Source organism: Eublepharis macularius, chromosome 2 (assembly GCF_028583425.1).
Source record: "Eublepharis macularius isolate TG4126 chromosome 2, MPM_Emac_v1.0, whole genome shotgun sequence".
Lineage (NCBI taxonomy): Eukaryota > Metazoa > Chordata > Lepidosauria > Squamata > Eublepharidae > Eublepharis > Eublepharis macularius.
The window spans coordinates 62069806-62085820 of NC_072791.1; the positions used below are offsets into that span (position 1 = coordinate 62069806).

General features: G+C 40.3%; 1 protein-coding gene across 1 annotated transcript in view; it reads right to left on the minus strand.

Annotated features, from left to right (window-relative positions):
- The window catches only part of FMN1 (formin 1), a 197426-nt gene that overhangs the window by 110630 nt on the left and 70781 nt on the right, over positions 1-16015 (minus strand). The window contains exons 5-6 of the mRNA XM_054971273.1: positions 15628-15778; positions 1353-1440 (exon numbers count right to left, since the gene is read on the minus strand). Coding sequence (XP_054827248.1) covers positions 1353-1440; positions 15628-15778 — 239 coding nt within the window. The remainder of the gene's footprint in view (positions 1-1352; positions 1441-15627; positions 15779-16015) is intronic.

Below are 16015 nucleotides of genomic sequence, written 5' to 3' on the forward strand. Positions count from 1 at the left end.
GCTTGCCTGGCTGTCCCATGGTGGCAGTGCCCTTCTGAGGCCATATTGGCCACGATTCACTTTTTATCCTGGTGCTCCTGCGCAGGCTCACCAGGATAAGAAGTCATAGATCCAGAGGAGTTAGCCGTGTTAGTCTGTAGCAGCAAAATCAAAAAGCGTCCAGTAGCACCTTTAAGACTAACCAATTTTATTGTAGCATAAGCTTTCGAGAATCAAGTTCTCTTCGTCAGATGCCTGATCAGGCATCTGATGAAGAGAACTTGATTCTCGAAAGCTTATGCTACAATAAAATTGGTTAGTTTTAAAGGTGCTACTGGACTCTTTTTGATTTTGCAGGATAAGAAGTGCGTCATCGGCAATACGGCTTGCCTTTTATGTAGAAAAAATATTGTTATAGGGCTGCCATAGAGGTATAGTTTGTGATCTGGACAGCATAGTAACTGTTATTTGTTCCCAACTAAGAAGAATCCCTTAGCCACATGAAAGGGGAAGAAGAATGCACAAGGCTGAGGACATTATATTTGGATATAACAAATGCTGGGCACAAGAACTTTTTTTAGTCCTCCTAGTGTGTGGAACCCAATTCTAGAACACATCAAAAACCACTGTCAGTAATTTTTGAGCATTCTGAAATTTGACAAAGCTAGTCTCAACACTTACAGTGAAATCCTAATCATACCTACTCCCTTCTAAGCCTTCAATACCTACTCCCTTCTAAGCCTTCCCTTCTAAGCCTTCAATAAAAAACTTAAATATCAAAAGTCCTTTAAAATCAATGGCTTGGGCCCTAGATCAATGGTTTTTAATGGTCCTTGGGCAAATTGAAGTTTTAGTGGAAGAGGAAGTGTGCTTCTCAGCAGAGACTATGTAGGGCCAATAAAACTCATTCATAAGATCCAAGCCCATGGGTTGGATCTCATGATCCATCAGCAGAAGGCACTGACAGCTGTGAATCTTTCCTATCCACAAGCAGACCTTTCTGAATCTGAGATTCCTGGCTTCATGGGACTTGCATGTTCTAATAGTTATGCAGATCAGAAGGTTGCCATAGGGAAGATAGCAAAATTGCTTTGCTGATGGAAGAAACAGAACAGGTACATTTCACACAATTTCCCCTCCATACTGCAGCCTCATGAGGCAGACTACACAAACCTAGAAATAAATGTTCCAAGAGTCAGGAAAAACAGTTTTGGGCAGGGAGAGAAATGCAGGAAAGATGGGCAGTCCTTGCATCTTCAGACAGTATGATCCAACACATTGTATATAATATAAAACAATTATCTGAAGATATTTAATTAACATAGAGCAATGATTAATTTGTGAAAACATATCCAGTTGTAAGATAAACTCACCTTGTTGTATATCCTTCATCTCCAAATGCAAACTGGATATCAAAATTCCTACAGTTTGAGATCTTTTTCCATCCAACAGTTTGATAATCTGGAATTAAATGGAGTATTTGATTATGTCCAAACACATATGGAAAGTGAATCAATGCTAACATTCATATTTCTAAATTAAATACCACATGGCACAATTGTAGGGACTCTCTTTTCCCTTTCTTTTTCAAGATAAAAATATTAATATTTGGTTAATTCGCTTTAGAAAAGGGACATAACAAAAAATAATCCATTACTATGTGGAAAAGAAGATTCTGTACAGTATGTACTAAGTATAACAGAATTATTTATTTGTATTACACTGTAAATCAGCTTATAAAACACAGAAACAAAATCTATGGTCACTATGCAGCCACCAGTTTCAATGAGGGAGATTTAAGCATATGGTTAATGAGACTTTAAACTGCTTAACCTTAATCAATTATCATTTTAATTCTCATAATAAATTTACAGTCAACACTCATAGATTCCTAAAAAAAAATCTTCAAAATAAAGTATAATTTATAGATTTATTCATTTTGTTATAAAATAAAGATTTTTTAAAAGTGACCATGAAATAAATTCTTGTTAAATAGAGAGTTTATCATGGACATTTCTGAAGTAATACATGTTATTTGATGAACTTGGCAGTAGATTAACTTCTAATAGGGATAATTATAGGCTTAAGTAGGGTGCAATTTGTATAGCATTCACTGACCTCCAGGCTGACCCTTTTCAGGGTAAAATTCATAGGCTGTCATAAACCCTATTAGGCATGCCTAGTTTGTGGTAAAATCTTTCCAGACTATACCTCATACAGGCAATATGACATCTGAAACCACCATTCTGTGATGGCTCTGAAAATGGTAGGTATGATCTGAAGGTATGATCAGGTTAGTTCACACAACTTTCCCCCTGTACTTCATTTTAAACTGCAAATACCTTGAATATTACATAATTTTAAAATAGCAGAGGTTCACTTCAAAACAAAATAAGCTTTATGGTTATAGACTTTTATGTGAAGTAGTACATATGGTCACCATTATAAATGACTAGGCCAGGCTCTTGCTACCTGAAAAGGCTGGAATAAAACAAAGTTTCTGCGTTACTAAAATCTAGTATATTTCTTATGGATACCAAGAGGTTTGTCGGAAAAAAGAAAAGCCACCTGGGACACTCTGGTATACATGTCCACTTACCAGGGATATATGGCTTATCACTGAAAATTTTCAGGATTCTCTCCATCAAAATACATCAACAGTCTATATCCTATGAATAGCTGTACACCTAAGCATTCATTTTTTTGGCCTCAGATTAATTTATTAATTAATTTATTAACAAGATTCCCCCCCCCCCCACTTTTCTGCTCTCATAGGGCCAAGCAAGGGATGTCAGACCCCCTGGGCTTGAAACCGGGAGGGGTGTGAGTTGGTGTGTGTGTGCACTGGGAGGATTCACCTTGCGTGTGTGGAGCATGTGGATGCTCCAGAGCATGTCCTCATCACACCAGGTATGACGTCATTCCTGGTGCAATATGGAAGCAATGGGTCCCATGGACAGCCAATTTGATAAAAATCTGCTCCCAATAATAGATTGGGAGCTGATTTTTATTAAATTAGCTCTGCATGGAACACATTGCTTCCATGTCTCATTGGGGATGATGTCATTCTTGACATGACAAGGAAGCGCTCAAGAACATGTGGGAGGATCCTGTGGGGCTCCCAGGCAATTCCTGCTCCTTCACCCAGCCAGGTGACAGACTGTGGGGGGCAGAGGCTAGTGGCAGGGAATCCCTTCCCCCCACCAGGGGAATAGGATCCCTATTAAAACATACAAATTAAAACCTCATCTTAAAAGCTATTAAAGCCAACATTATTAAAACAATTTTAAACCAAAACTTAAAATAAATACAAAAGAGGGAAGATGGATCACTGAGGGAATGAACAAAAGAAGTCTTTACTTACTGGTGGAAGACAGTAACAGAAGAGAATAGGTGAATCTCTCTGGGGAGAGAGTTCCAGAGCTTTTATGCTGCTACTGAGAAGGCCCTCTCCCCGGTTGCCACCTGCCTAGTCTCAGAAGAAAGGGCACTCAAAGCACAGCCTCCAAAGATGACTGCAGCGGATCAGTAGGTTCATAAGAGAGTTGACAGTCCTTCAGGTATGTTTTTTAATAGTAGCAATAGAAAGAAGATCCATGGAAATCAATGGGCCAAAAGTAATTAAATTTTGCTCAACAGTACCCTACATTTTATTTTTTTTAGAATTTGAAAAACAGTTAATATGCTTTACTTCCCAGGGTACAAAATAGAAATCAGGGCTGTAATGCTAAGAAAGTTTTCCTGGCAGTAATACCTACTGAATAAAATTTATTTATTTATATTTTATTTTATTTATGTCATTTATAGTCTGCCTTTCTCACTGAGACTCAAGGTGGATTGCACAGTATGAGATTAGTACAATCAGTATCAAGTATATTTCAATACAGTATCAAGGACATTTCCATAAACAATGCCATAGGGTAAATAGATACAAGTTTAAAAGACATAGCTTTAGCAAGAAACCAATACAGAGCAAAAAAAAAAATACTGAAACAGAACATACTCACTTGTAGGAATGACATTAGACAACATGGAGCACAGGTGGTACATAGGAGTACATATTTAAAGCAACAGATAATATGTAAGGAAATATAGTGATGGAGTCTATGCACCCTAACTCATTAGCGAAGCATCTGAGACCCCATCCCTACAATACAGCCCTCCCATTTGAGTAAAAAGCCTTTTGGAATAATTCAGTTTTGCATCGTTTGCAGGAAGCCTGAAGAGTGGGGGCTCTCCTGACCTCCTCAGGCAGGTCATTCCACTGGATAGGGGCTACCACAGAGCTGCTGTTGATTTCGCCCGTGTGCGGCCTGGCACCTGCTGGAGACCCTGTTCAGATGAGCGAAGCTGCCGTGGAGGAACATAGGGAAGGAGGTGGCTCCATAGGTATGCCAGACTAAAGCCATGAAGAAGTTTGTATGCAATAACCAATACCTTGAACTGAGCATGGTAACTGATAGGTAGCCAATGGAGTGACTGCAGGATGGGAGTGTTCATGCTCCTGCTTGCTCCTGATAACAGTCGAGCTGCAGCATTTTGCTCCAATTGGAACCTCCTAGTTAACTTAGATGGGAGGCCTATGTATAGAGCATTACAATAGTCAAGCCTTGATGTTATCATAGCATAGATGTGGGTGGCCAGGTCAGCCATGTCAAGATAAGAAGCCATCTTCCAGGCTAGAGTGAGGTTGTAGAAAGCATTTTTTGCCGCTGCCTTAACTTGTTTTCCTAGTAATAACGTTGGATCCAGTATAACTCCTAGGCTCTTAACTGAGTCTGCAACGGTCAGACGAACTCCATCGAAAGTGGAGAGTACAATATCCTTCAAGATCTCTGCCTTCCCAACAAGCATCACTTCAGTCTTTTCTGGGTTCAATTTCAATTTGTTGTTTTTCAAAAATTTCACCATGGCTTTCAGGCAGCAATCTAAGATTTCTACTGTATCCTGTGGGGAGCTGGATAGAGAGTTATAGAGTTGGGTATCATCTGCATCTTGATGACATCCAACTCTATAGCTGCAAATGAGTTCTAAAAGTTTTACTTAGAGGTTGAATAACATGGGAGATAAGATTGCACTCTGCGGAACCTCACGAGATAGTTCCTATTCTGGATAGAGCTGATTTCCGATGGCAACCCTTTGAGTCCATTCCATGAGAAATGATTTAAACCAGTCCAGGGCCCATCCTTTGATGCCCATTTCTGTTTCTAAATGCCTCAACAGGATGGCATGGTCTACTGTATCAAAGGCTGCAGATAGATCCAGGAGAAGCAATAAGGAGGCATGGCCATTATCTATATTCAGACGGAGATCATCCACTACTGCTACTACTGCTGTATCTGTCCCATGCCCTAGTCTGAATCCTGATTGGAAAGGGTCCAGAGCGCTAGAGTTATCCAGGAAGATCTGGAGTTGGTCAGCTACTGCTCTCTCAATCACTTTGCCCAGAAAGGACAGATTAGAGACTGGGTGATAATTGGCCACGTCATTTTTGTATAGGGATGGTTTTTTAAGTAGCAGACAGATAACCACCTGTTTGAGCTGCTGAGGAAAGCTGCCCTTAGTTAGCAACTGATTTACAATAGACCTCAGTGGTTCACTTATGTGGTCCTACTTGATGTTAACAGCTAGGATAGGCAGGGATCAAGTGCACAAGTAGTGGCTTTCACAGCTATCAAGATCCTGTTAAGATCTGTCATTGTAATTGGTTCAAATGTAAGCTTGATGGTGTATTAAGCATTTCTTCTCTCTCATTTGCATTGCAGCTAGAATCTAGATCACAGTGTATTCATGCTATTTTATCAGCAAAAAACTTAGCAAAGGCCTCGCAGCTAATTATCTGTTCTTGGGACTGTAAAGGTTCAGATTTTGGGGTTAGGAAGAGTCTGGATATCTTAAACAATTGGGATGGATGTGAACTAGCCAATGCAATGGTTGCTGAGAAGTAACGTTTCTTTGGGACATAATTCAGAGTAGACCAACTCTGGCTTGCTCCCTAAGTCACTAAATCAAGCTTTATAACCTACCAGCTACGTACAGCTTTATAAAGCACCCCCCCCCCACTTGCACACTGGAATTACAAAAAAGCAGAGGGGCCATAAAGCACCTTGAGGATCCTGATAAACCTCTGATGGGCTGCATCAGAATCAGAAACCTCTGATGGGCTTGAACAGAATCATGCATGTTGTGAACTAATGACAGTAGTATTTAAGCAGTTAACTTGCTAGCTGTTGCTAGTTGATGCTAATGATGTGCCAGCTGGCAGAGAATATCTAAGCAACAGACATGGCAGCCAACTGTCTGTCTCTTCTCTGGTTACTAAATATACAACTGAAAAGGATGGAGCATCTCCTGACCTTGTGACAAGAATGTAAATGTTGTTTTCCCAGACTTTCTTTTTCCATAGTACAAATATGGGAATTGTCATATCCAGTGCCAGCTTTAGATAGTTAAGCATATGAAGATAACATTAAAAATAACACTCCTATTTTCCTCCATTTCATCTTATAAACTGGAGCTCATTTTTTTTGTTTAACATGAAGCACAGAGATGGGAGTTGGAAATAAGAAAGTGGTTTCTTCTCTGGAATTCTTTACTGCGCTTCACAATACACCCATCCCCGAACACAACTCCAGTGAGGCTTGTGGAAACTAGGTACACTGAATCATCATGTCTCACACCCAGTAAGTATCCTATTTGAAAGTAAGGGATTATCCGGGCAACCCTTTTTTTGTGATCTATATTTCATTACACAGTCATGTGAATAGTTTTGAACAACCAAGGACCATGATTTCATAACTCTAAAATGGGTTGGGTAATAGCATGCAGAACATCCCATGGCTGGTACCTACAAAAAATTGTTCATATAATGGGTTTATTATGACTATATTTTGAGATGGAAGTAAAAAGAAGTACACACACTTGATGGAAGGCAAGGATAAATCTGGTCATAACACACACAAAAAGGAGGACCCCCTAAAATGATTTGCCCACAAAGGCTCACGAATCCTTCTGGATTCCAAAATGTTCTAAAGGATTTTAGAATTCCAAACACAGGCTCTCTTGAGGCTGCAGTGGAAGCTTGGAATGTGAAGCCCCTTGAAGCTGTTGACAAGATTGCTTCTTGCTGACCTCTCACACCTTTATGGCAGAAGCAAGCCCTGTTGTTCACCACAGAGCTGGGTGATCTAAAGAGGGCTGGAAAGATGCTGGTGGAAAACTCATGCTGAATCTGACAGAGTATGCTATAGAGCCCATTGCAAGACCTACAAAGTGGTATAGATAGTGGCAAAGAAAAGTTACTTCTCTGCAACCATTGTGGGTCATGTTTCTCCCAATTATTTAACATACTTCAACATCTTTTGACTCCCAAATCTGAACTTTCAGTATCTCAGGAACAGACAATTAGCTGTGAAGACTTTGCAAAAAAAATTCTAATAAAATAGTATGAATATGCGCTGATCTGAATGCCAGCTGTAATACAGGTGAAGCAGAAGTAATGCTTAATATACCATCTAGTCCACTTCTGAACCATTTACAGCGATGGATACTAACAAGATCCTGTCATCTGTGAAGGCCACTACTTGGCTGCTAAAATCTTGTAAAGACCACAAAACAAGCCTTTGATATCTATCATAAATCAGTCACTAACTCAGGGCATTTTCTCTTGGCCACTCAAAGAGGTGGTCATCCTCCTACTACTTAAAAAAAATCCCTAGACAAAAATGATGTAGCCAGTTATCATCCAGTCTCTACTATGCCCTTCCTGGGCAACTTGATTGAGAATAGTAACTGACCAACTCCATGTCTTCTTAGATAACTCTGGTGCTCTGGACATTTTTCAATGTGATTTTAGGTTGTACTATGGGACAGAGACGGCTCTCGTGGCTTTAGCTGATGGCCTCCGCCTGAATACAGACAAAGGCCATGTGACTTTGTTGCTCCTCCTGGATCTATCTTCAGCCTTTGATATATTAGACCATCCCATCCTGCTGAGGTGTTTAGAGGCAGAAGTAGGTATGAGGGGATGTGCCTCAGACTGGTTTAAATAATTCCTCATGAAACGGACTCAAAAGGTTGCTCTTGAAGACCAGTTACCTTCAGTGTGGAAATTATTTTGAGGATGCCACAAGGCACAATCTTATCCCCTACGTTGTTCAACTTTTATGTAAAACCTTTAAGAGAAAACATTTGTAGCTATATCATCCGTATGCCCAGGTCTACAGCTCTCTACCTATATCCCACAGTGATGTAGTAGAGGTTTTAAATTACCACTTAAGAGCTGCAGTCAAATGGATGAAAGCAAAAAAACTGAAATTGAACCCAGACAAGACAGCAGTGATGTTGGCTGGAAAGACAGAAATACTGAGAGGTATTTTTCTTCCTATCTTTTATGGGGTTCAGTTGATCCTGGACACAGCACTGCTGCTGGAGAAGCAAGTAAATGCAGCTGCAAAACAGGCCTTCTCTCAAATCAGACTAGCTCAGAGGATGGTCCCCTACCTTGACACAGCTAATGTGACCACCTGGATTCATGCAACAGTAACATCGAAACTATGCCCTTTACATAGGTCTACTTTTAAAGGCAACTTGGAGACTAGTACAGAATGCCATAGCTTGTTTGTTTATAGGAGTTTTGTGGAGCATCCAAATTACCCCTATTCTGTAATAAACATTGACAACCCATCAGTTACAACTCAGTGCAAACTTTTGATTATTATCAGCATCATCATCAATCTTTATTGCGTTAGCAAAAAAGCCATAGCAAAAATACAAGAGAAAATTAAATGTCCATCAAGATAAAAATAAAATAAAATTTCTGAACATGTTCATAGAAAGGATTAAAAAAATCAAAAAGAGTCCAGTAGCACTTTTAAGACTAACCAATTTTATTGTTTCAGTTTCCAGTTTCTGTACCATGCATCTGACAAAGAGAACTTGATTCTCGAAAGCTTATGCTACAATAAAATTGGTTAGTCTTAAAGGTGCTACTGGACTCTTTTTGATTTTGCTACCACAGACTAACACGGCTAACTCCTCTGTATCTATGACCATAGAAAGGATTAAAATACAGTAACACCATTCATATATATGAAAATAAACATACCATACAATCCAAGGGCCAATAACCCAGAGTAGAGCAATTATGGGTCTACCTGTTTGGGTCAGTATTCCTCATTGTCTTTTTTATGTTTATAATAGTGGTGGCCAACCATGTCATGAGAGTAATGGATTTATCTGCCAATAATAAAACTAATTTCTCCTGGTTTGACCTTCCTGAGAGATGAGATATAATAGTCCCGAAATAACTGCTGTGCCCAACCTTAGATCTTGGACACTGGAATGTGGCATGGGACAACTCCTCAATGGACCAATAATCAAAGGGGCACAATCTGTTACTATATGGAGTCCCACTGAAGCGGCCTTCCAAGACTGCTAGTGGTAAAATATCTAGGCTTGCCTTAGTGAAGGCCTAGTTATATTGGTAAAATACGCTGGCAGAATTAGGGAAGAAGGTAGTAACTACCTATAAAGTAGAGTTGTTTTCAAGGTGCCTGTTAGTCCAGCATCAGATGGAACACTCTGGTCTAACAATCTTTGCTTTACTAAAAGTTTGGCTGAATAGAATCTGAGGGGCCTCAAATATTCTTATGAGAACCCAAGGCAGCCACTATTTCAATACAAAGTTGCACCATGAGTTGTCTTCATCTTTCCATTCTCCAAAGACACATGGCCTGGAAATGTGCAAAAGATGATTTACAGCCAATAGTTAATGACTGCTTTATAGCCTAAGGTTGTTATTAGGGGTAAAAATAATTCTACTGTAACCATGGCTCAAGATGTTGAAGAAGGAACAACTAACAGCAGGCAGGCAAATTTGTTCTGAGCAACTTCTAAAGACTGGAGATTTCCAGAGCCCCAAATTGGTGCTCCATATAGAAGCTGGGGCAGTAATTTCATGTTATAAATTTCCAGAGTTGAAGAAAACAGGCAACTTCCTCTCTTTCTATAAAATCTTAGGATACCAAGAACAGCCTTTTCAAGGTTATGCTTAGCATAGTCAATCTGTCCAAGAACCTGACTGATGGAACAGCACCCTGAAATATTTAAAGCTAGATACCTGTTCTAGAGATTTTTCATACATTGTCCATAATCTTGATTTTATCATAATTTACATTGAATAAGTTTGTTTTACAATAAGAGCTGAACTCTCAGTAATCTTCTAAGACCAGTTTGGGTAGTGGTGTCACCTGCGTAAAGCAAAATTGAAATGGCCTTTCCACCAACTCTTACTGGGAAAAATTGAGATCCTGGCAGGTATTCTACCATATCATTTATGTATAAATAAAAAAGTAATAAGGCCGAATTACAACCTTGATGTACCCCTTTTGAGGTTTTTACTGAGACAGACAGTTGGTCATTGATACCAAATCTGAAGTTTAAGCTTCACATAAAGGCCTTTTATACACTCTAGCAACCTATAATAAATATTCATATTAATTAATTTTGTCCACATATGATATCTTGAGATGGCTTTGAGATTGATAAATGCCACATATAAATGCCTAGATGGTCTATTTGAATATTTATTAATTAGATGTATTTATTATTAATGATGAAGAAGGCAAGGGTTCTGGCTTGAAAGCCCCTGTCTACATCGTTTGTTCTGGTGAGAATAAATTATTTTCAATTACCCATGTCTCTAGCTTCAATTGGAGATGTTTTGCATACAGCTTTCCTATTACATCCAACAAGATTATTGGTGTATAGTTCAGTATGCTCCTCCTTCTTATAAATTGACATGAAAATAGAAGAGGTCCATTCCTGGGGGGGAGGGGGGTTATCACATACAAAGTGTGATACCACCCTGCAGTTGGGTAAAATCAACAGCTGCCGGTAGATGCCCTTTGTCTGGGACAGTCCCCCCACCTAATAGAATGGCCTGCCTGAGGAAGTCAGCAAAGTTCCCACACTCTTGGCTTCTCACAAACTATGCAAGGCTGAATTATTCAGAAGGGCTTTTTTACACAGGTAAAAGGGCTGTGCCCTAAGAAATGGCTCAGAGAAATGTCTTGGCAAGGGACACAGAGTGTAGTCTGTTCTACTGGGCACTGTCTGCTGATGGGTATGCTCCTACTTTCATGTTTAGTTATTTACACTTTGTTTCAGAAATGTTTAATCTCTGTGTTTGGATTTATGCTTGTTTTCAATTTTTTTGCAGCCCATACTCCATTGTATTTGTTCACTGGATGTCCCAGCTGTTGATCATATTGTGTTTTTGTTAGCTGAATGTTCTAGCTGTTGATTATATGGACTTGCATTATGTAATCCACCTCGGCACTCAAGCTTTTCCTAATTTTCTTAGCTGCCAATCTACAAATGCTGGCTTCAGTTTGGGTACAGTTTTTCTGCATTTTAACAGTTGTGGAGTTGGTTTATTTCTTCCTCATGTGCCCTAAATAATCAAATTTTTCAAGCAAGGGTGCTGTGTCCTAGTGGCATCATTGGTGGTGTCACAGCACCTCTCCCCTTTTTTATTTTTAGCACATGCTTAATCTCTCCCACAGGACTTGCACTTTTTTAAAAAAAAAATCTTCAATTTCATAGTGCTATAACGATCTAAGATTACAGTAATAAATGGAGCAGGTTCTCTGAATCCTAAATTTTCATTATTTAAAAAAAGTCTCTAGCCCGTTCTGTTGCAGAGATATGCCTTTTCCCTTTTATCTTTGCAAGGGAAGGGGCTAGAGCAGAGGTGGCCAAAGTTGCTTAATATAAGAGCCACATAGAATAAACGTCAGATGCTTAAGAGCCACAAGACATGATGCACTGAAGTGACTTCAGATGAAGAGAAGGGTTTGTGAGTGTCCTGAAAGTGACATCACAGGAAGGGGAAACTCATGCAGAAAATCCCTTAGTGAGAAGGGCAGGGTATTAAATAAATAAATAAGCCCCTAGGACAAATTCCATTGAAATCAATGAAATCCATTCAAGAAAATGTGCTTAGACAGCCCATCAATCAGACAAAGAATACTGTTTTGTAAAGTTCAGTAATGTTTCTTAGAGATCCTTAGTTGTAAATGTTATTTAAACTAACAAAATGATCCCATCAGTTAAAGTCATTAGATTTTACTCATGTGTAAATAAATTTAGGATTAGGGCATTATTACAATAACCTAACCCAAAATCATGAAATTCGATTTTCAAGGAATAGAAATGTTGCGATTATTAGTATCTCATAATTAAAAAATAAGCAGAAAACCTGATGACAGATATATCTTCTTTTAAAAATGCTCCTCATTCAAAATATTGACACTCATTGTAAATGAGAACATGTGCTAATAATTACATGAAGCCGGTTAGAGATAATGGACAACAGAAAAGTCATTATCTTTAATGTTATTCTCTGTCTTTGATATGATAATCATTGCACTAAAGAGCCAAAAATGATTGATGGAGTCTTATTTAGATCATGCAGATGACACAAATTATCTGACATTTAGCCTTTTTCCTTGTAGGAGAGAAAAATAATGGCACCATCTAAAGTGCATATGGTAGTGTTATAAACCTGCTTGTATCCATGCTACATGTCTGAATACACAACTATCAAACAAGGCAAACCCAGTACAGTCAAAGGACACAGAAGTGGGATGCCTCACCCGGGAATAACAACACAATTAATGTCTCTAATTTTTTCTATATTAAAGTGTCGAGTGCTCAATTAATTATTCTAAATGCAGTGAAAAACATTTCATAATCAGGTTCAATAATTTGATACAAATAAATCCTCCAAGGCAAACACTCCTCCTGAATACAATGAAAGTCAGGAAGGTAACTCCGGGACCAGATCAAAGATGGGAAAGGGGCTCAGCACCTGACACTACCACGGAAGGAGGCAGTTGACACATTTCTAGGAACCTCCTTGGATATGCCAGAAGAGCCCCAGGAAATTTTCAACTCTCTTACCCTATGATATAACCTCCTTTTTTTTTTACTCAGATTGGGGCCCTGGCCTGAACCTTCCACCCCAGAACCCACTGCAGCAGCTGAGGTTTCTCCCCAATTAACTCCTCAAGCCTCACAAAACCCTGAGCCACCAACCCTTTGGAGTACTTGCAGATGAAACCAGAAACAGCACATCGAAGAGCCAGTAGCCTGTTCCTAGAAGGGTGGGGCTTGCATATTCACTTCCCTGCCTAAGTTCACCCTCAGCCTTCAGCCTTTGCTGGAACAACATCCATGATCAGTGATACATCCCAAACACCCCTTTCCTAAATACTGCCAATGTCCAGGATCTCATATCTCCTTTTTTGGCTTAGTGACCTAACACAGCAAAACAAAGAGGCAGGGAGAGAGAAGAGACTCAGCAGACACAGAACTGTGGTGGATCCTTAAGTTTGCCAGGTGCCTGCCAATAACACACAATCTCCTGGCAATTTGGGACTTGTCCCACCAATCAGAGAGAGGAGGCTGCTGGGGGAAATGGGTGTGCATGCACCCATGGCCCTGGTCATTGAAGTCACTTCTGGTGCAACCTGGAAGCAATGGCATAGCACCAAGGCCCATTCTTTAACAACTGGCTGAAAACATAGCATTCTGAGGTGGAGGGAATACCTGCCCTCCATCTCCACCTTGCACCAGTTGCCAGGGGGGTCTGGCAACCCTATGGATCCTATAGTTATCTTCTTCCTCAGATCAGTAGGAGAAGGGGAAGGTATCACTTCATTTCTGGGCTCTAATAAAGTCCACATTGCCAGCCTAGGACGAAACACATCTTAAAACGTCTGGAGCAGTAGTTCCTTGCCTTGCAAGGAGGCACCACTAATACTGGACAAATGTCATTAATTCCATTAACAAGTCATGTAATACTTTGGACTAGAGATGGGCACGATCCACATTAAGATCCAAAAAAATCCACGATAATGGCAATCGCGCGATTGTAACTCAGCGGATCGTGATCGGCCATGGCCAACAAGCCAGCGATCGGGAGGGGGCTGGATCGGGGCTGGATCGTGCTCAGATTGGGAAGCCAGACACTCAGGCACCAGTAATCTATTCCCGGGGCAACGGAGCCAGGGGAATGCCTGAGCTGTGTTTCCCCTCCTTCTGTTGCCCTGGAAACCCGAATGGAAGCCCAGCTTTCCTTGATCAGCAGGGCTTCCTTCCAACCATGGAGCAGCAAAGCAGTCACAAGTTGGGAGAAGACACCCAGGGGAGGGAGGGGGAAGGGGGTGTTCTGTAGCCATGGGCACTCCAATCTCATCCCTGCAAACCCTGATAGGCAGCTCTGACGGCCAAACACAGATGGCCAAACACAAACACAGATGCCGCCGGCATCACCCACCATTCTTTTCTCGCCAGCATGCTCCTTTTTGGCCTAGTGGGCGGGCACATGGGGGGTGCCGCTAGCAAGCGGCCAGACCCCCTGCCCCCTGAGGGGAGGCGGCTCATCACCGTCTCCCCGTGCCTGCCGGACCCAGTGGCCGCCGCCAACACCCACCTTCCCACATAGCTGGGAATAGCAGCACACCCCGCTTTGGCCTCCATGATCCACGGATCGGGAACGGGAGATGATTGGTGTGGATCGTTTAGTTGGGATTGTCACCGGCGCCGATCCACGATCAGCTGGATCGGCAATTTTTTTTGGATCGTGCCCATCTCTACTTTGGACTAGGGCCAAATAAAATATCACAGGCTTCATTAGGCTGAATGTTAATAAGGGGGAGGGAAGAGAAGGCAAATTAAAGCCTCTTGTCTGCGTCTTGTGTGGGAGAAGCAGCAGACTTGTACATTGGTTTTCTGGGAAGAGCAAGGGCAAATGGCCGCCTCCAACTGAGAATACAAAATGTCAGTGTCTTCAAATGGCAATAGTATTTATTCAGCAGTTTGACTATATTTGTGAACTTCATTTTTAGTGGATGCCATTTGTGACATGGGCAATTCCTATCATGTGCTGTGGCAGGAAGGAATTTAAAAGCACCCCTGCCACATAGAAACTTGAGCCTGCCAGGCTGGACTAATGGACCTCCCAGAAATGAGCTTTAAAACATCAGATTTTATAGATAAAGCAGATTATTATGCATTTTGAAGAATGAGTAGGTTATTATATATTTTTCTTAATCACTGTGTTAAAAATGTAAGGTACATTAAGATATTGCATAAATAAAACTAGGATATAAGTGGGAAAAGTCATTAGCGAACAAGAAGGTACTTTGGGAAGGGAGCTGAATAGTTTATTCTGCAACTGAGAAAATTTACAGCCAACTGTATCATAAAGCAAGAACAGTAGTGGTAAAAAATCCTTGTTGGAAGAACTAGTTAAATTTGAATTGGGAGGGAATTTATTTTCACCAGTACAAGTGCATGGTGCTCGTTGGTTACGTTCCGTTTTTTGAAAATTCTCTAGTTCATGATACAAAATGTTGCCAGTTTACCCCCTCCCCCCCTTTCAATTTGAAGACATCTTTCAGACATATTTTAGTTTTCAAACAGTTCTGTTCTCAAAGGACCAAATAAGCCACCTAACACATGTTTTAGTAAAATTCATGTCAGGCTTGGGCCCCAAATATCCTAAATACTCCTAAATACTTACTGACAGATTACTTGACCCACCCCTGCTTGTAAGAATAAAATTGCAATAAAGAATACCTTTTTGGCTTTTGTTTTCTTTTCATAAGAATCTGCTAAAGGTTTTTTCTTTTCCTGAGCTGTTTCTTTGGAGAATAAGGATTCAAATTCATTGGTATCGTGTATGTTGGGTTCTTCTAATGAGTCCCACAGGGTTGGTTCTTCATTTTGGCTAAAATGAGAAAAAAGAAAACCAAAGTTGGTGCAAATCTACAGAATTTCATTACCATGTAAAGAATATAAATTATCAATATTTACTGCACCTATGCTTAGACTGCATTTAGGCTATGCCTAAAACGATGTACTGCAGCTGTACAGCTAATGGATACTCTATGCATTTTCTTTTATTCTGTTACACAGTTTATATATCTTTTTGACAAAGAAATGCTTGTGTTATTTGTGTCAAGTA